Here is a 22340-nt window from a genome sequence, read left to right on the forward strand (position 1 = left end):
TTGAATGTTTATTTGGGCGTACAACCCCGGTTTGATTGGGCACCGTTAGATGCAGTGACCAATAGGTTTGATCAGTATAGCTAACGGGTTAAGGGCATTGCTGATTGCTCAGATCGATAGTTTGATCGTCGCGGGCAGCAAATTAAAATGTATTTTGAATTTGTATATTTTTATCTCTCGTCTAAAGCGACTAATAGTTTTAGTCGGGTCGAGGAGAGAATTGATTTAGAGTTAGTAAATTAATTAAAATGTCACTTCTCGTCTAATACGACTAATGGGTTTAGTCGGTTCGAAGAGAAGATTAAAATAGAGTTAAATAAATAAATTGATCCGAATTATTTCTCGCCTAATGCGAACAATAGGTATGATCGGGTCGGGGAGAAAATTGATTATCGGAAAAAAACAACTAGACGATTATTAAATTTATCAAATAACCTTAATTAGTTTTTTTATTAAAAAAATTTATGTAAGCGCAGGGGGTGTATATTGTAAAGGTTAGTGATTAAAAGGGGTGTTCATAGCAAAAGGGCCAGGCCCAATAGATATGTTGAGTCCGTTTAGTTGGGTGTGCGCGCGTACACAATGTTATGGTGGGAGTTCAGTGGGCATGATCACCTGATCCAGATCTGATGGCTTCAGATCAAGACAGAGGATGATCTGACGGTCTGCATGCCTCCTAGGGGAAGGCGTATGATTATGGAGATGCACCGGATCAACATCCATGTGCAGACCATGTGGCTATCACGAAGCCACATGGCAGGAATCCAGCGGTCCACCGAGAGTTATCCTCTCACCCTCTTTACTCTCCCTCTCATTTTTCCTCCTTCTTTCTCTCTCTAACTCAACCTTTCTCTCTCTATTCTCTTCGCTCTCCCCTCTCTCTATGATTCTCTCGTCCCGAAACCCAGAAAGAACACCAAAACGCCACCGTGAAACGCCCTAAGCACCACCCTCCGACCCAGGTTTCCGGTTGATACTCAACCGAAACCTTCAAACCTTCATCCCCATACGAACCCAGAATACCCAGAATGATGAAGATCTTCATGTGATCTTCATCGTAAACCCAGATCTTCAACCCAACTTTTACAAATTCTAACCCTAATCCTAATTGAAACCCCGCAAATCAAACCAAAGCATACATGCAGTCTCAAATCATAAGCTAAGTGATGTTTGTGTTTACCTCAGTCGATTGTGACTTTGAACTCGTTCTTTTCTGGATCCGTGCCTCTAATCTCCTCCTCCTTCTCTTTGCTTTGCAGGTACCGGTTCGATGGAGGTCCAAGGTGGTGCGTATTCACGGCGGCGCCTCAAGTTTCCAGAAAATTCTCTCTAATTCCTCCCCTCTTCTATCTGTTTTCTTTTTAATTTATAGTTAGGGTTAGTTTGTTAGTTTAGGCAATGTTAGATTAAGATTTGATTTGCTCATGATTCGTTTGTAATCGGTTCAGATTTTATTCAATAAAAGTTGTCTGATTTCTGTTTATGCTTAATTTGGATTTGATTTCAGATTTGTTAAGATTAGATTTTTGATTTGATTGTGTTATGATCCGTTACGCTTTCGTTTGGATCTGGGCTTGGATTCAGAGTTTGTAGTTAGGATTTCTGTTGAGGAACGGCGCCGCTGGGTATGGAGAAGGCTAGGGTCAGCGTGGTCCGAGGAAAGGAGAAGATGAACAGGGCCGGGTCGGTTTGACCCGCCTGTTGACACAGCCTTTGGACCCAACTTTGAATCACGGGCTTCTTTTTGCTGTTTGGCCCAAGACGCAATATGAATGACCCAACAAAAACCAGAAATAACAAAAAGCCCAATTAACCTATTTAATTAATTAACTAACCTTTTAATAACTTATGATAATTAAAATTAATGACATTAGTTAATAAATACAAAAAGGATTAAACTAACACTAATATTATCTAAAATACTAATAATAATTAAATTAACATAATTATCCTAAATTGACCAAACAATATTTGTTCAATACTAATGGTCCTAATAATGATTGGATGATGAGATAAATGAGCCCAAAACAAATTGAATCCCAAATACTTGCTACCCACACCTCATTTTATTTTAATCAATTTATAAGGGGATTTTATAGGAGAGCGAGTTTAATAATAGGTCTATTAAACCCTATGGCTCCTAATTTTTAACGCCCTTAATTATATCGGGTAAATTTTGGGGTATGACAGTCGGATAATTCCTTTCATGCACTTTGAGTTGTCTCGATGCATAAGCTACTATTCCCTGATCTTGCATCAATACACCACCCAAACCCATCAATGATGCCTCGCAAATACAACTTCAACCGTTCTAAAGTTTATCTCACCTTTACTACTAATTCACTTCTCACTAAAATCCATTGGCACTCAAACCATCTTTATTACCGAACATCTCATCAACTTATTCATCAATAACATGTTCTACTCAACTCCGTTTCAAACAATCGCGGTAGTAGACATTCCTATTCAACAAGTTTCACGTTTCCTAACCAACATCAGAATCTCTCCTCATAGGATCACTCTACTGTATTTATAACTCTCTCATAAGATAGAACATAATCTCTCCTCTTCGTAGGTTCAAACGGCACGTTAATCCGACACTCGGAACTCAAGATATGAATTTTCCAATCGTTGTCCAAAATGCAACACTGACATCATGCAGCGACACTCTATATGATATATCCAAAACTTCTCAATTGGTACAATTAATTCCTAAAATTGCTTCTCAACAAACCTTTTAATTATTCCTTCAATCCGTTCAACTCTGACACTGATATCCCGTGCAGTACCAACAAACAAGTCTAGTTCTAAGAACAAGCGTAACCACAACTTCACCTCTTTCTAACATCATTCTGTCGCAATTAAATATGTTACAGCTGCTGCAACCATTTTTATAACAAAGTTCATCTCGTTAGCTTTCCGTCACTTCAAACGGAACTCAAATCGGATGTCCAGAACTCCAGTTATGAATTTTCGAAGTTTCATAACGATTTAGCAACTTTCCTGCGTTTTGCTTGTGGAAATTCCACTCCGAAACTCATCCTCTTCAAATCAATCGCATTCTACGCAGCCCCTTATCATATCTCTTTGCTTCCAAACATTCTTACAACTTGAGCAACACATTCCATCACCGAAGTTTGTTTTCTGAAACATCACGACAGCAATCCTCTTTGCAAACTTGCAACTGAACCTCTTCCGAGACGCAAGGCTACTCAACTGAAAACTTCGCAGTACACCAGCAGAGTTGATACATTGCAACTTTCTAATTTTCCTCTCCTACAAATAATCATCAATTACATCTGATCATCCTCCTTCAAGATGCTCCAACTGAATTACCATCCAAGTCTTAATTCCAAGTCACCTTCAATTCGGGAAACAACAAACTCCAACAACGCTTGCACGGTTGCCAACAACAGCTTACTTAACCAATCATCTTACAACTGAAACATAACCGAGAAGTGAAGTTTCTCCCCCACTTGTTTCAATCCAACACCTGCAACAAAACAAATAAGTACCGACAGTGATTCACTCACATGTCGCGAACCAAGGGATAAAACGCCGACTGTATACAACTGTCGCGCAACTCAACTGACTCGACAATTGGCCGGACGGACCGACCTGCGCCATATCAGCTTTTAGTCGTTCTACCTGGCGAACCCTATCAGCCAACTGCGCCATATCTCTCAAATATTGAGTATCTAACTTTTTCCTAACGGAATAGTCTAAACCTCCAGCGGCCATTTCAACTAACTCATGTTCCTGGACCTGTGTAAAACACCTAGCCTTTAGTAACCTAAATCAATTTAAATAATCATCTATCGACTCAGACGTCTTTCGTCTTACACCTGCTAACTCTTTCAAACTAATTTTAGATTGCCCCATATAAAACTGTTCGTGAAACAATCTTTCCAACTGGGGAAGTATTTTATTTTAAGGTTTTCATTATTAGCAAGATCGTCTGCTTCCGTTTGAAATCTAGCAACGTGTTTGACGGTAGACTCACCAGTCTCGCCAGCAAACTTTGTAAATTTTGGAACTTTCCACCCTCTAGGTAACTCAGTTTGTCTAATGTACTCCGACAAAGGAGACACAAAATTGGGTCTATGCAAACCCACATTTATACCATTTTGGACTAAAATTTGTTCTACTACATTTGAAATATTATTATGACCCATAAAATTATTTTGCTGAACATTTCTTAAAACTTGCTTTGCATCTTGATTTCTTTGTACTACCCTGGGTACATTCTGTTCCAAATGTTCCTCTTCGTCTTGCTCCGTAGCTTGACGCTGAGTACCTTGATCAAACCCATTTCCTGGTGTTTCGACTACCCTTACGTTCGACACTTGGGACGTATGCCTAGGTTGAACCGGTGGTGTCCCAAAGAAGTCTGCTATTCTAGACATTTGATTGGCTAACATTTCATAACTATGGTTTGTGTTATTTACCATGGGAGTGAATATAGTCCCAATTTGTTGAGTCAAAGCATTAACCATATCATGATTACTTTCATCCATCTGTTGTCTAATTGAAATCATGGAAGATGTATTTAACGTCGGTGGTGGTAAATACCCTACTCCTGGGATTCGTCCTCCTGGATTATAAGAAGTGCCTGTAGCCATCATGTTTTCAAATAAGTGGCAGGATTAGTATGTAATCCCATCATCATTGATGTAGGCATTCCATATTGAGGAAATCCAGGTGGAGGAATTCCTCCTTGAAATGATGGGGGTCTCATCACTAGGAATGACGAACGTACTGGAGACGATACGTTGGCTGCCACTGTCCCAGTATTATTAGCATTTCGTGTTGGCGACATAAGCACCGTATTTTGTGGTAACGTTCCAGTTGGAACCACATCTATATTATTTCTAGGTGGATCGACATTATTTGAAGTTTTGTTGTTCGACATCTCACTCAATTGCCTACCACTTCGTAATCTCATACATGCTTTCACTTCATTTTAAAACAAATGATAATATTTAGCACTAAACGGGTCCCACTTGTAACACCCCTCTAATAACCCGCGGCAATAACAATTATTAAATCAGAGTAACATGTAGAGAGGCACCACAATTGTATAAGTAATAAAACACACGTCGGTACATATCATGCATTCACTGAAACAACTGAAATTATAACTCATTAAATAAAATCATGTTTTACACAGCGGAATTAAAAGCACAGAGTCAATATTCATCATTAATGTATCCGACTCAACCAACAAAGCCAATTAGAGTTATAATCAACTCAAAAACAAACGTGTTCCTAGTGTTACATCTACCAGAGCATGACACCGACACTATAACTAAAAACCGACTTATGAGCTAATCCTCACCAAGTCGCGCCGCTATCCTCAATCTGAAAATGACAACAAGTAAGGGTGAGCCTCATCACAGTTAACCAATGTTATTGCATCATAAATAATAACATATCATAGTTATATCATTCACCCAATTGTTTCATATTCAGACAAATCAATCATTCATACATCCACAGATAAACAGACAGTCAACATGTAACATATATCATCATGCTATAAACAAATCATGCACATGTATGAAACTGACACTATGCATGTGGTACCAATCATCACCAGTGGAAATCATCCACCGACCGATCTATCATCATCCAGATACGGCCCTTCCAGCACAAATTCCACACAATGGGAATTCTGCCCCTCGCTGAATCCTCTCATCATATAGGATTCAGCCCATGTTTATGAATGCATGCAACATATATATAACATACTTTCATCATTACTATTCTATGAGTAGCATCATCTATACTCATTTCATCATCATCATCATCAATACTAAGCATGTTCATATATACATTGACATCATTCGATACAATCAATCATCAGTAAACCACAGAATCACATCACAAGGTTTACACAATCTCAAACAGCATACAAACAGGCCTACAAATCGAAAGTTACACATCATCGAACTTTCCAGAAAAATCACAAAACAGAATTTTCACATACAGGAAGCCATACGCGTATCATATGGCCCATACGCGTCCATACGCGTATCCCCTTGCCTCATATGCGTATCATACGCATCTCAACAGACTCAGATTTTGCCTACAAGCAACCTCATACGCGTATCAGTATAGCCATACGCGTATCACCAGAATAATTTTCCTCTTTCCAAATTCCCATACGCGTATGAGCATCCTCATACGCTCTCGTACGCAAAACACCAGTACGTGGTATTTGGGACAGGGCAACTGCGTATCATACGCGTATAGCCCATTGGGAGTGTCCCCCATACGCGTATGACCTCATTCCATACGGGTATGGCACTGTTTCATACGCGAAACACCAGAAAATGCCCAGAACCTGCAGAATTCGTAACAGTCCAAAACCCATTCGTTTTTACTCATACCAGTCCACGATTTTGAGTCTAAAAACTAGAAAAATCACATCTAAACAGCATACGAATTCGTCCATAACCATAGTATATGATCCCATAATCAATTTCATTCATCATACCCTAAATCTATCTGTTATTAGGGATTAACAGTCCAGATTCAATGATGAACACAGATGAAAATTCAGAATAAAGAATCAATGGATCCAATCATACTCCTAATCCATACTATCACCCACAATACGATAAAAGAGATTAAACGGAGAGTCTCCCCTTACCTCAGATAAAATCTTGGTTCTTGGTCTCTCCCTCTACAGTTCTCCTTCACGTTCCTTGTTCCCACTTCTGTTCTTTCACGTTCTTTCTTTTCTTTGTTTCCCAATTCCCAATTATTTTATGAAAAATAATAATATTGGGATTAGTGAAAGCTTTACTAAATTACACCCCCATCTTTACTATTTCCTCCTATGGCCCAATTGCCTTAAACCATTATTTATTCATTATTTCCTCAAAATCCCTAATAATTCTAATTATTAATTAAATATTCCAATTTAAATTAATAATAAAATTATACGGGTGTTACACCACTGGGTGTGCCAATTTGTTTACCCAGAAAAATGGTAAACAATCGCTAGTTTCCTTTTTAAAGGTTACTCCTACGGAATCAACTAGAATATTTCAGACCAAAGTGCTAATTTATGATTTGTTGTGGATTATTAACTAAATGTGACCACATTAACTTAATGAATGATAGAAAGTAGACAATAAATGACTTTGAATGTAGTAAACGCGAGATAAAAACCCACTTGAACGTAATAAAGACAAAACAAAATTGATGAAATTGAAGTAAAGACAAAGAAAGAAAAATGATAAGACTTTAACTGAAACAAATGCAAAATAAAAGATGATGAAAACAAAAAATGATATTAAATGGAAAGGGTGTAAATGATTGCATTAAAAGTAAATTGGTACACAAACATACATTTTCAGATTGCACTCGTTTCTCATTTTCAGTGTAGAGATTGAGTTTATCAAAAAGTGTAAAATAATTTGTGGACCACTAAAACGATCCTATCCTTCTGCTTAAATAGACATTTCCAAAATAACTGCTTCTGACAGTTGCGTAACCCCTTGATGACACGCGTACTACCATGCACAAGATATCAACAAAACTTCTCCACGTGTCTCCGCATGTAAAACTGCCAACAACTGCCAATTCTCTTTCCCGCCCCTTCGACTTCGACTAACCTTAGAAGCTAGGCTTTTGATACTTACAATTTCTAAAGGTTTGTTTCGACAGAGTGTTGCTAGAGTTTATGTCAAACCTTCTTCGACTAAGCTCCACTTTCGCCTTTCCTCAGTCTTTCTAAATATGGCAAAGTCGAAATCTTTGGTAATAACTCTTGGTAGCTAGTTTCCTATGACAAAGAAGCCAAAGGATCACGATAGCACGCGGTCTCGCAGGATTATTGAAACAGATTCTACTCCACGGCACAGACGGATTATTGGTGAGGGAATGATAGACAGCTCCACATTTGAATCTACCTTTTAGACACATGCCATCCCATAAATTTTGATGATCCTGCATAAACTCTCTCATATTTAGAATTTCACGCATAATCCAAGTGCTCGTGGATTTGTGTTGCACCTCAAGAATGCTATAATGCTTTAGGTAATAGGCATGCACCCATTTGACCTAAAGGTTGTCTAGTTTATTACAAATATTCCACAACAACTTCAACATAGTACATTTGTTCCACAAGCTCTGATCAATGACACCAAGGCCCCCCTGCTTTAGGGGTTTACACACAGTAGACCAAACTACAAGACTCTTGCGACTAATAGTATCTTTACCTGTCCAGAGATAAGATCTACAAATGGATTTAATCTTACTAATAACAACTTTAGCCAAGGGAAAACAAGTCATCCAATAGTTGGTCAAAGCAAAGGAGACACTCTTGATAAGCTGAAGTCTCCCAGCATAAGTCAGGATCTTGGATGACCAATGCCTTATTCTATGCAGAATTTTATCCATTAGTTCCAATTAGTGATCAATAGATAGCTTCTTGTATGTAATGGGAACCCCTAAGTATTTAAAAGGAAGTGTGCCCTCCTTAAATCCTGTTAACCTAATCATGTCCTCTTTCAAGTCAGGATGGACAGCTCCAAAATACAATTTACTCTTAGAATTGTTAACTTTCATACCTGTAGAATTCATAAATTTATGAAAAGTATTCAACATTGATCCGTGCATTTTAATGCACATTCTCCTATGTTTGTTCTTAAGCATTTCTTTGATTTTCTTTGTTTACTTTTATGTTTTATAATGTTTTTCTAATTTAGTTTATTTTTGGTTTAATTTGATTTTCGCACTTTATTTTCAGCATTAGTAGTCTGCACTAAAATGATCATAAGTGGAGCTCCGGGAATCCGATTGAGGCGTTCTAATAATCGCCGGAAAGCTAAGAGAAAGAGCTACAACTTTTGTGTTGGAGTCAAAGTCAGATTCGGAGCGCATATTTTCCAGAATTTCGTTTGAAGCTGCAGCATTAGTTTGATTTAGTTTTGGATCGTTAGTTTTGGGCTTGGGTTATGTTTGTTTGACCCAGTTGGGTTATGACCCGAATTATTGTTTCTCGCATTTACCTAGGTCTGGCAGCTAATGTTCATTGTTACGTTTTTATTATTCAAGAAATTATGAGTCAAGCTTGTACGAATTCCATGGAGAACTAATTCCTTTGAGACAAATTGTTGTATTCAGGTTCCGACCTTGAGGTTATTATAATTATAATTCAGTTATATTCCTTTCAATATTAATTTATGTCTCTTGTTTGCTTAATTCGATTTGCATAGACTATACTGATTTAATTCGATTGGTTGTATGATCCTAACTATAGTCACGTTATCATTTGCTTAATTCGTTATCGTGTCCGTTTAATTCATGTTTGCTTAATTCATGAAACTTAATCTCGTTTGCTTAATTCGGATAATAGGAACATACAACTTATACTATCAATTGCGCTTGTCAATGGATATTATGATCGAATAGGAATAGATAATCCGCTTAGGAGGTTGGAATTACAATAATCAATGATAGATAGGAACCGAATCAGCAAATTGTCGTTTTAGCTTAATTTTATAATCACTTTTTCAAAACAGCTTATTTCATTAATCGATTTTGATAATCACCTTTTCGATAAATCGAACCTGAACCAAACCCCCCCCGTCGATTTTGATTAGTTGATAATAAACAAGAATCCTTGAGAGACGATATTCGAGTCACTTGTCGCTATCTACGGTTTTATTCAAAATAACTCGTTTTGATTCGCGCGCGACAGCGGATTAAATTGGCGCCGTTGCCGGGGATTCTTGTTGTTATTAACTAATATTAGGCATAGTGTTATTGCTAGGATTTTTTTTGTGTAGTGTTTGTTGATTTTCAGGGTTGCAATTCCGGTTGGTGTACAGTGATAAGTTTCTAGCCTATTAGGTAAGTTTGAAAGCTACTGTTTCGAATCGTTCCGAATTTTTTCCACAAAGTCAGAAATAAATCGACGAACAGTACTACTTTAGAATAGAATTCTAAAAGAATTTGACCCTTAAAATCGCAAATTCGTTGTTTTTCTATTTTTTATGAATTATTTACTGTTTTCATAGTGTCAAAAAATTCCAAAAAAATTCTCAAAATTTTTATTTGTCTTCATTAGATTAAATTTCGTGCTTTTATATTTTTTTGAATTTATTTTAATCATATTTGTTTTTTTCGTGTAAAAAAAAATGGGAGACTCATTGGATCAGTTGGCTTATCTTATTAATTTGATGGAAGCAAGAGAACATCAATCGTGCTATCAAAATCATATTCCACTTGCGATTTGCAATATTTGTTCTTCAAGTTTTCATGGTAATGATACATGTCCTATGTTGTTAGATACTAATTTTCATGGTGAGGCCCAAATGGTAGGTGATCTTCAAGGACAATACTCATACACTGAAGAGCAGCCTATTTGGTCATATCAACAATTTCAACAAAATGCATCATTGAAAGCTGACACACAATCATATTTGGAAGAAATTATTAAGGAAATGGCTGAAAATAATAAGCGAATGACTGAAAATAATTTGCACTTTCAACAACATATGCAATCTATGTTTCCAGTTAAAAAAGTCCAAGGTGAACAAATAATCTCAAGTGTCCAACCTGTTGCATCATTAGAGTTAACACGATGTGATACCAGCCTTGATGAAATTTCAGGTGAGCCCATTAAAATAGTGTTTGTTTCATATGATGAACTCGTAGTAAGAAACAAACATTCAAGTGAATGCATGAAAGAGATTATGCCACAAAATTTCTTGAAATCTGATTTGGATGAATTATATACTTCTCTTGAAGTAGATAACTCTCTTGAAATTTTTGCTTGTGAATGTGGTGTTTGTAATGCTTGTCTTGAGATTAGTGCAGCCATTTCAGGTGAAGATAGTTTGATGCCGACAACCACTTGTGCAGAAATTCTAGCAAATTCAACAACTCTTGAATTTGACACAAAAAATGTGGATTTTTGCCATAAGCAACCATTGCCCTTAGCATTACTTTTTTTGGAGGAAACTCTAATTAAGCCAAACAACATGGAGTTATCTTTCACCATTTGTGCATCTCTTCCACCTATTTTATCAAACTCACTAGCTAAATGTGGATTTTCTATTCTTCATACTTTTGTTATTGCAGGTTTACCATATGTGCAGACTATTCCTCCTAAGCCACCAGATTTTTTACTAATATTCAAGTTCACTTGCTATTTACTTTTTCCTATTTCATATGTTCGTAGTGCAGAAAGGCCTCCACCAAAACCACCAGACATGAAAGTTGCATTCCACCTTAACCCCTCGGGTGTGTTCTTTCCTTTCTCTCACTCTTAGTTTATATTTATGTTCTTTCATTGAGGACAATGCATGTTTTAAGTGTGGGGGAGGGAATAATTTATTTTCTTTATTTTCTTTGTTTTTGTTTTTTTTTCCTTTGTTTTCGTTCTTAAAAAAAAGCATCTTTTTGAAAGTTTTAGGCTATAGACTGATTTGAGTCGAGTTTGCGGAGGCTTATTTGAGTCGAGTTTGCGGAGGCTTGGGAAAAATTCACAAGATCGGTATCGTTTTAACACCGTGAGTCACTTGCATATGGAAATTGATTTGAATTTTTTATTATGTTTTAGCCTTAAATTCTCATTCTCTGACAGCTCTTGAGTAGTTTATTTCAGCAATCGGCACCATCTCTCACACACTTTACGCAAGGAGGCCGATGAAAATAAGTGAGTGATCCAAGTTTTTAAAAAATAAAAAAAATAAAAAGGAACGCACCTTCTAAGTTTGGTGACCCTCACCCGGTCACTTAACCCAACGGTTGTAAAACCTGCAAAAAAAAAGATTTCAAGTCCCGTTGTTAGTTGGTTCAGAGGTTTCTGGTACTGAACTTGGTAGGGAGGATTACGGCCCGATCCCCCGCAACTACAATTGGGGAATAAAAGGGGTATACTACTTAGGTACCAGAACCCCGTGCAAAAAAGGATCAGAGTCACTAACCGGTAGCCTTACTATGAGTGTGTGGAGATAACGGGCTTAATGTGATTGCGCCAGAATGAAAAAGAGTAAAAAGGAGGATGATTAAGTTAGGTTTTGGCATAATAACATTATTCGAAGTGGTTTGTGTGTTCAGGAGGCTTATGACCGTACAATTGCGGAATTGTGTTCCTACAATATCCTTAGTGTGCAAGATTAGTACCTATTGATGCAATCTTAACCGCAGAAGAGTTTCTAGCCCATAATGAGTAAATATTGCTTGGTGTTTCTTTTGAGTTTTAATTTTATTTTGCTCGGAGTACAAAAGTTCAAGTGTGGGGGAATTTGATCAGTGCATTTTAATGCACATTCTCCTATGTTTGTTCTTAAGCATTTCTTTGATTTTCTTTGTTTACTTTTATGTTTTATAATGTTTTTCTAATTTAGTTTATTTTTGGTTTAATTTGATTTTCGCACTTTATTTTCAGCATTAGTAGTCTGCACTAAAATAATCATAAGTGGAGCTCCGGGAATCCGATTGAGGCGTTCTAATAATCGCCGGAAAGCTAAGAGAAAGAGCTACAACTTTCCTGTTGGAGTCAAAGTCATATTCGGAGCGCATATTTTCCAGAATTTTGTTTGAAGCTGCAGCATTAGTTTGATTTAGTTTTGGATCGTTAGTTTTGGGCCTGGGTTATGTTTGTTTGACCCAGTTAGGTTATGACCCGAATTATTGTTTCTCACATTTACCTAGGTCTGGCAGCTAATGTTCATTGTTACGTTTTTATTATTCAAGAAATTATGAGTCAAGCTTGTACGAATTCCATGGAGAACTAATTCCTTTGAGACAAATTGCTGTATTCAAGTTCCGACCTTGAGGTTATTATAATTATAATTCAGTTCTATTCCTTTCAATATTAATTTATGTCTCTTGTTTGCTTAATTCGATTTGCATAGACTATACTGATTTAATTCGATTGGTTGTATGATCCTAACTATAGTCACGTTATCGTTTGCTTAATTCGTTATCGTGTCCGTTTAATTCATGTTTGCTTAATTCATGAAACTTAATCTCGTTTGCTTAATTCGGATAATAGGAACATACAACGTATACTATCAATTGCGCTTGTCAATGGATATTATGATCGAATAGGAATAGATAATCCGCTTAGGAGGTTGGAATTACAATAATCAATGATAGATAGGAACCGAATCAGCAAATTGTTGTTTTAGCTTAATTTTATAATCACTTTTTCAAAACAGCTTATTTCATTAATCGCTTTTGATAATCACCTTTTCTATAAATCGAACCTGAACCAACCCCCCCCCCCCACCGATTTTTATTAATTGATAATAAACAAGAATCCTTGAGAGACGATATTCGAGTCACTTGTCGCTATCTACGGTTTTATTCAAAATAACTCGTTTTGATTCGCGCGCGACAGCGGATCAAACATCATCTCCACAGATATGAAATCCCCTCTAGAGAGCAGTAAAACATCATCAACAAACATTAGATTTGTCAAGTGTAATCTCTCACATTTAGCATGATGGTTGAAGTTGGGGTCAAGCTGCATCTGGTGAAGGCATCGCTGCAAATATTCCATATGAATTGCAAAAAGGTAAGGGGAAATAGGATCCCCTTGCCTAATTCCTCTTTTAGCAATCAGAATCTTGGATAAGGATCCATTAGTATTGAACCTGTAAGAAACACTAGTTAGAGTATTCATGATCCAGCTAATAAAGTTGGAAGGGATACCAAGTGTAATACGGTGGGAGAACTAACTTTTTGTTTTGTTTTCGCAAAACATATTGTGGTTAGCAAGAGTCGCCACTGACTTTTATTTTATCCAATTAAGAAAAGCAAAAAGAACAGGAAAGACCTTTAAAGATTTTGAGTTCGGGGGTAAGTTATACAAAGAGAATGTATTAGCACCCTTTGTATCAATGGTTGTCCCTGGGCTCTTAATTGCTTAGCTCACATTTGCTTAACTTGTTTGGTTTGTTTGAAATATGGTGTGTGTTTAGAAAAACATTTTTTGTAAAAGAATTAACTTTGTAATGATCCCCGGGAATGTGTTGACGTACATAAGGTATATCTTTATGCACTGTGCATAAATACTCAAATATTGTTTATATTACTCAAAGTATTATATTTATTACTCAAAATAATATACAGATTACTCAAAATAGTATAAATATTACTCAGAACAATGAATATATTACTCAAAATAGTTAAAATTCGATATTACTCAGAATGGTGTAAATATTACTCATAATAGTGTACTCATTATTACTCACAATTAATAATTACTCATAATTAATAGATGTGTACAAATAATGCATATATTATTCATAGATTATGATATTATTACTCATTTCTAACTAAAATGTTACTCGAAACAATTTAAATATTACTCGTACGAGACTTATGCACCGTGCATAAGGATATACCTTATGCACATCAACCTGACCCATGATCCTCGTATGGATATATAAAAAGTATTATCTTGAAAGGTATTTTGAAAAGAAAGTGTTGCAAAAGAAATAACTTTGTAATGGTTCTTGTATGAACATATACAAAGTATTATCTTGAAAGATGTTTTGAAAAACATGAGGTGTGAAAAGTATTTGAAGATTTGAATTGGTTGTGAGCAAGCAATTAGGAACTACTTACCCTAAGTTGTAAGGTCTTTCTTGTACATGTGACTTTTCCTAAGAGATAGTACTATCCATACCATTAGTGGGTAGGTAGTCTTATGCATTGGATGTGAAGGGTCATCGAAGGGTCATCGAATGGTCATAGAAGGCAACATGTAAGGATACCTTAGCAATCCGAAGGGAATATCATCATTTTCGTAGGCAACTCGAGGGACTAAATCATATTTCACAGGCAACGTCGAAGGGTCATCGAGGGACTATGATCTTTATATCGAAGGGACTATGATGATATTAATTGTAGGTAACGTTTGCTAAAGGTACCCCTATGCTCAAGGGACTTGACCATATAATCGAAAGGCAACAAAGAGAGGGTACCATAAAGGTGCAAGTGTGAAGAGTGTGTTGTTTTCAGATATTTTATCTTGAAAGGTATTTTGAAAAGAAAGTGTTGCAAAAGAAATAACTTTGTAATGGTTCTTGTATGAACATATACAAAGTATTATCTTGAAAGATGTTTTGAAAAACATGAGGTGTGAAAAGTATTTGAAGATTTGAATTGGTTGTGAGCAAGCAATTAGGAACTACTTACCCTACGATGCAGTCTTGGAGGGGACAATTTGGATCGTCCTGGGCTTTACAAAGGGTAGGGATGAACTCCAGGTATCCTCAGGATGACGATGACGTGCCTGGAACTTGTGAATAATGGCTGATACAAAGATTTTTTGCTTGCCCTAGTTTTTTGAAAGTTTGAGAGGTGTTCTTGAGGCAAGGATCCGTCCCTTGTGTGCTGAATGATTGAGTATATATAAAGGGTGAGATCAGGTCAATAATATTTGGAAAGAATCAAACCTTCGATTGAAGAAAAAAATTGATTTGATTTTGCATATAATCTTTCCAATTTTGGCCAATGGTGATTGACACTGGACTTGATAAGGAGGACCACGGTTTGATCCCCCGTAATAGCGATCGGGAGGAGGCTGGAATCACTTAATACCATAACTGTCCCCCGTGCTGAACTACACCTGTGGTGAAAACAAAAAAAAAACTTTTGAAAAAGACTAATAAATACGATCACACTTCTCAAGAAAGAATAGTTAAAAGTGAAAAATAAAATATAAATGTAAGGTTCATATTTTTCTTAAAATTAATTTATTCTTATTTTATGGTTTTTTTATTATCGATCGTGATAATATAAATGTAATATCAAAATAAATGTATTTTTTGAGATCCCTCCAAAAAATACAATAGATTTTCAACAAACAAATATGTGTTTGACTTATCTCTCAAAATCTAAATATAGGTGCAATTTTTAAAAAGTTAAACCAAAAATTATGATTAAATTGGGTGAATTCAAATTAAATAATAGAATCATCAAAATAAATTTTAAATTCAATATTTATTATATCTAAATAATTGACATTATTATATACATTTATAAATTTATGCCACAAATAAAATATTGAGAATCTTTTTTTTTTAAATTAATCTATTCTTCTTATTTTATGATTTTTAAATATCAATCATGATGACTATAATGTGTTATCAAAATAAATTTAACATAGTTAAGCGAAATGTAAGGTGAAAGTTTGTAGCTGCCACATTTCACTTATTCACTTTTAAAAAGTAAATTTTTTGTCAATAGACTATTTAATCAAAACAAAATTTAAAAAAAAAATTAGCATTATAGAATTAGATAATATTTTTTTTCATAATATATATTTGCTTCAAAAATATAAACAAATTTAAATTTGAATTAAAATATTCAAAATTTTAATACAAAATTGTTAACAACAACTCATATAATTACCCAAATATGTTAAGAAACCTTGTTATACAAAACATTTATTGGTCATCTATTAGAGAGAAACAAATAAACCAAAAAGTATATTGATGTTAAACTTGTGGATAAAAAACCAATAGTTAGTTGGTTTAATTGGCGCTGAACTTGGTAAGAAGGACTACGGTTCGATCCCCCGTAATAACGATCCGGAGAGGACTGAATTGATACTTGTTAAGAGAGATGAATAGAGTTATAAAAGAATTACAAATTAAAGATAAACTTAAATAATCTATTTATATGTTGATTTCTAAACAAATAAATAAATAAATATATTTTTAAATAATAACACAAAATAGATTTGAAACATGTATTAACTGATATAATCTTTTATTTGAAATTGTAAAAATATTACTCATCTCTTTCCCTCAAAATTTAATAATTTAATAATATTTAATTATAAAATATAAACAAATATAATATTAATTATTTCTATAAATAAAGACACAAATAATTAAACAAAAATCACAGCTCAATAACTTCCTCCTGTTCTTTTTGTTAAGATATTTTTTATTAGAAATTTATATCATACTAATTATTTCTATAAATATCCACATAAATATTTAAAGAAATATAATAAAAAACACACTCACAATAAACTAATTTTTATTCTGATGCCGAAGAGGAATTGAGTTTTTTTCAATTAATTTTCAAAGATTATTATAAGGGTAATGCTAACGATCACTTGATGTTAAAAATAACCTCTGTGTCAAACTATACCGGTGGTGAAAACAAAAAAAAAATTTAAAAAAGAAATAAATACGATCATTGTTCTCAAGAAAGAATGGTTAAAAGTGAAAAGAATAATATAAAATTGACATAATTTTAACATAATATATGATACTATGAATGCCACAATTTTAACTTTATACACTGAAATAAAATAAACTAGTCAATTTATTAAAAACAATAGCCGTCAAAGAGGATAAAATTATATTCCAATAGAATATAAAATAATCCGACACCTATATTTCAGTTTTATCCATTTGATCACACAATTGATCTATATTTTAGTTTTATCCATTTGATCACACAACTGAACGATAGCAAAAGCGGTTACAAGTTTGATAGCCACTTTGAGAGCAAGTTCAACCATTTCTTCGGAAAAGACTTCTCGAATAGCCGCCTTCATCTCCTTAGCAGTCATAGTTGTTAGCTTCTTAGATCGAACAATACTTGAAGATTCGTGCGTAAGTTTCAATATAATATTATTTAATATATTGTTTCAATAGAGATAGAAAGGCCCGAAGGCATCTTTTTAATAAGATGATAAATGTAGATTTTGAAATCCAACATTTTAGTAGAACTTTTTTTATTGAAAATTTAGAATGGTTGAATTGATACTTGTTAGAGAAATGAAGATGAATAGAGTTATAAGAAAATTATAAACTAAAGAAAGACTTAAACAATAGTCTATTTATATGTTGGTTTCTAAACAAATAAATAAAGATATTCTTAAATAATAACACACAATAGATTTGAAATATGTATTAAGCGATGTAATCTTTTATTTGAAATTCTAAAATTTCACAAAAGATTTGTTTTACAATAAAACAAACTAGTACTTCTACCCGTGCGATGCACGAGACAAAATGTGGATATATATTGTATTTTTATGTAAAAATATAAATGTATGAAAATAACAAAAATATATATTTTTTCATACTACAAAACAAAAAAGTACATTCCACTGATATAATAAGAACATGAAACATAAATTATGCTTCTCTGACTTTCCCCGCAATTCAACAAAAATAGAGTAAATTAATCTTTGAAACTTCAGTAGGGTTATTACTGACTTGATCAATTTCATCATCATCCTATCATTATATGTTTAAGTCAAATTTATAATACTATCAAGATTATAAAAAATTATATTTGTTAAATTAAGGTGTTTCATGCCATCTTACATTCATCATGCCATGTTTCATTTTGAACTGATCAATCAAATTTTGATCCATAGTGATTTTCATCACAGTATAGCTTTGCCACTTATTTTCAATATTACCCTTGGAAACCTGAATCTTGAAGAGCATAGTCTTGTCCAACAATGAATTAAAAACAGCAGGCCATGAAGTGACATCATTATCCTATACATTTTGCAAGTATTAGATATCTGTAATTAAAGAAAAGAACAGAAACTTAATAGTACATATAGAAAAATATAAATATTCTACCTCAAATAGGTTTATATGTGGATTTTCTAATTCTTGAGTAGCCACTCGGTCAAAGAGTATAAAAGTCGAAGAACCACTAACATCAGCAACTTGAACATGTATCTTAATTCTGTAGAGAGAAAAAAGTTATAAATTACAATAGGATGTAAACTAATAAAAAAAATAAAACAAACAATGATCGTGATACCTTGGATTCGCTGGAAGAACATCGACACAATTTTCACAAAAATACAACTCTCCACTTTTTGTGCGTACACTCTTTGCACATTTAGTACATGCTTGATAATACCATTTCTTGGTGTGGTCGAAGTCAATTATTTTAGCAAGAACAACTCCAATGGAAACCTAATGCGCAAATACATATATATCAAATAATAATTGATTTAATCTACACATATAAAAGAAGAAACTGGATTTATACGAATAGATCATAAAGATAAATTATTACCTTAGAACATTGAAGAACCTCAAAAATATTCATTTTTGGATGTTTAAGAAAATCATCCATTGAAGCATTGTTGCTTTGGCCAGATACATAACTAATCACTTGGTTCAGTGAATTATTTCCATTCTCCAACCTGACAATAAAATTAACAAAAATATAATTCTAAACATATATTGAAACAAAAAATCAATAAAATAAAAACGTAAAAAGATATTGTAGGCAAATTATAGAAATTACTTCTCTTTGTATTCAAGAGATTCCTTTAGATCGCTGTTAATAAAGATTTTTGTACCATGAAAGGCATTTGAAATGCCATGAATTGCTGGAAAAAATAGAAATAGAAATTAAATTGTTAGTATGTTGTATAGATAGTATAGCTATTAAAAAATACAATCTACTAAAATATGCATCACTTACATTGGAAAATTTTAGGCTTACACAACTGTAAAATGACTATTATCGAATTATCATAACCATTATCGGTTAAATAATGGTTCATTTGTTCAGCATGTTCAGCCCACAAAGTACAATCAACATTATTTCCTCTGTATTGATGATATGAATAAAACAATTTTAGTCAATAAATATATAGTTGTTATTCTATACTTTAAACATAACAATTAGTTGATAATTCAAAATTTTACTCCAAAACTTCCAATGTAATATCCAACAGTTTAACTCTAATTCCACTTCGCATTGATTCCTTCATGTCAAACTTTTTAATCACGTGACCAATCACATCTGAAAAAATATGATTAAATAGTATTGAGTTAAGCTTAAAAAAAATTGCAAAATCTGATTTTGAAGTATGACTGACCTATGGCACGAGATTGGTCAAGGCCAGACAAAATTTGAGGAAAACCCACAAATTTAAAATCAGTTTTAGGGATGGATGGGATATCTCCAATCTTTGTACAACTTGTGGTTTTGATGAAGTTAATCTTGTACTCATAATAAACTTAGGATCATGCAATCCAACCAATATATTAGAAATAAGGGTTAATAGGCATTTACACCCCTATAATGTTAGCGAATTTTGTTTTCCCCCCCTCTGTTGCCAAAGGCAGGTTTTGGCAACGGTTTTTTCAAAAAAATCGTTGCCAAAACCTATCTTTGACAACGGAGGGGGGAAAAGCAAAATTCGCTAACATTACAAGGGTGTAAATGCCTATTAACCCTAGAAATAATATAGCAAAATCCCTCTTCAAGATTTGAGTCAAATTCACCGATGAGGGCCGATTTCACCGAAGCTTTGATACTTGAACACTGAAAAATAACACATGAAGAGGTAAAAATGTAATAATTTGGTAAACTAACAAAAAAGTTAAATAACAGATTACAGCTAATAAACAACATTTGTAACACTCACTTTGTCATCAAGCAAAATCATTTCTAAACTGGTAATAGTATTGTGGTCATTCCAAGAATGGACTTTCCACAATCTTAGTACACGAACTTTAATCTGCCAATTCAGTTTTGGAGGGACAATGTCGGAAATCATACTGATACACAGTGCCATTCTGCATAAAGTGCAAAAGAAAAAATTTAGACAATTAATTGATATAGCAGAAGTCAAAACGTGAAAATATATGTGGGATAAGAACTCCCAATGCACATTTTCTATACCTAAAGTTTGAAGAACTTTGATGTAACCTTTCTGTTCAGAATTTGGAGAATATAGAAAAAATGTGGAGATTGGATCTATTTGTACTAAAATCATGGAGTTTTTGGAATTCGCATTGGAAGTTGAAAACTGCAGAATTAAAATTAAAAATGGAGAAGAAACAAAGGGTTAAATTCAAAGAATGGGGGAGAAGGTAAAGTAGGCAAACTTTAGGGTTTTTTTGTTCAATGAATGTTTGAGCAATAAGTGCAGATATCTCATGTTTTTACTAAAACATAATTAAAAAGAAATAATATGGTTGATATTAAAAAGGGAATACATAACAACTGGCTTTGGCTAATATGCATAAGGATTTTACTTATCCACCATGCATAAGCCTACATAAGCCATTGGATCATGTTTTTAATCCAGTATTGAGTATTGAGTATTGAGTGGTGAGTATTGAGTAATAACAATTGATGTCTAGAATTTGATCCAATGATCCAAGGGTCCATAATAATCTATGCATGGTGCATAGATTTGCATCTATGCACGGTAACTGCACCCCATAACAACTTATTGGATTGTACATTCCAAACAAATGTTACACGTATTAGTAAAAAAAAAATCACAATATATTATAACAATTCTTAATTAAATTGTATTTATTGAGTAGAAAAATAAATAAATGATTGATTAGTAAATAAATTATTAAGTTGATATGTCAATAAATAAATAATTTAATAATATATAATTAAATTGTATTTAATGAAAAGAAAAATAAATAAATGAATGATTGATTTGTATTAAATTGATTAATAGTATATATTATTGATAAAATTTTATCAATATTTATTTTATAATATTTAATAATAAACTAAAAGAAAATATTAAATAATAAATTAATTTACATAGTTTTTGATAAATTAACGTTTTAAAATTTTCATATTTTTAATACAACTTTTTAAGAATATCAAAATTTTAAATTGTTACTTGCATTAAATATATAATATTTTTTTAATATCAAAGTTGTTTTTAAATATGTTGTTAAAAATAATTAAGTGATTTTAAATATTGAGCTATTTATAAAATATAATTTGAGAAAAATAATATAGAATATAAATTAAATGGTGATTTTAAATATTGACCTATTTATAAAATATAATTTGAGAGAAAGAATATAGAATATAAATTAAATCACATTTGTTTGAAAGAGAAAGAATATAAATGGTTGAGATAAAAAAGAGAACAATAAAAAATAATAATAGAATAAATAGAATATAAATAGTTGAGATAAAAAAGAGAAAAAATATAAATGATTGAGATAAAAAAGGGAATAATAAAAAATAATAATATAATAAATTAATTAATTAAATTGATGAAATAGATTTTTAATTATTATAATTTAATTGGATGAAAAATTTATTTACTAATAAATTAATCAATTTAATAATAATGAATTGATATGTCAATTTTTTAGGAGGTGAACGTGGGTTAAAGAAAATGAGTATAAGTGATTGTGATAAAAAAGGAAATATAAAATAGGAGTGTAAGTAGTTGAGATAGAAAAGGGAATAAGGAAATATAAAATAGGAGTGTAAGTAGTTGAGATAGAAAAGGGAATATAGAATGTCTCTTTGAGAATGATTCACAATTTTTTTTTGACTAAAAAGATATTCATTCATTCAAATTG

At 33.2% G+C, this 22340-nt stretch overlaps 2 protein-coding genes across 2 annotated transcripts; both read right to left on the minus strand.

Moving 5' to 3' along the window:
• Positions 1 to 3857: 3857 nt before the first annotated feature.
• Positions 3858 to 4622, minus strand: LOC131645223 (uncharacterized). Its single transcript, XM_058915898.1, has one exon. The coding sequence runs from the start codon at positions 4620 to 4622 to the stop codon at positions 3858 to 3860; it is 765 nt and encodes a 254-aa protein (XP_058771881.1).
• A 13686-nt stretch (positions 4623 to 18308) lies between these two features.
• Positions 18309 to 20563, minus strand: LOC131645224 (uncharacterized). Its single transcript, XM_058915899.1, has 9 exons — positions 20414 to 20563; positions 20199 to 20310; positions 19689 to 19785; positions 19462 to 19589; positions 19282 to 19366; positions 19048 to 19177; positions 18787 to 18944; positions 18600 to 18708; positions 18309 to 18512 (listed from the first exon to the last, which is right to left on the minus strand). Exons 1-9 carry the CDS (start codon positions 20561 to 20563, stop codon positions 18309 to 18311), a joined length of 1173 nt encoding a protein of 390 aa, XP_058771882.1.
• Between the last annotated feature and the right edge of the window lie 1777 nt (positions 20564 to 22340).

Source organism: Vicia villosa, linkage group LG1 (assembly GCF_029867415.1).
Source record: "Vicia villosa cultivar HV-30 ecotype Madison, WI linkage group LG1, Vvil1.0, whole genome shotgun sequence".
Taxonomy (NCBI): Eukaryota; Viridiplantae; Streptophyta; class Magnoliopsida; order Fabales; family Fabaceae; genus Vicia; species Vicia villosa.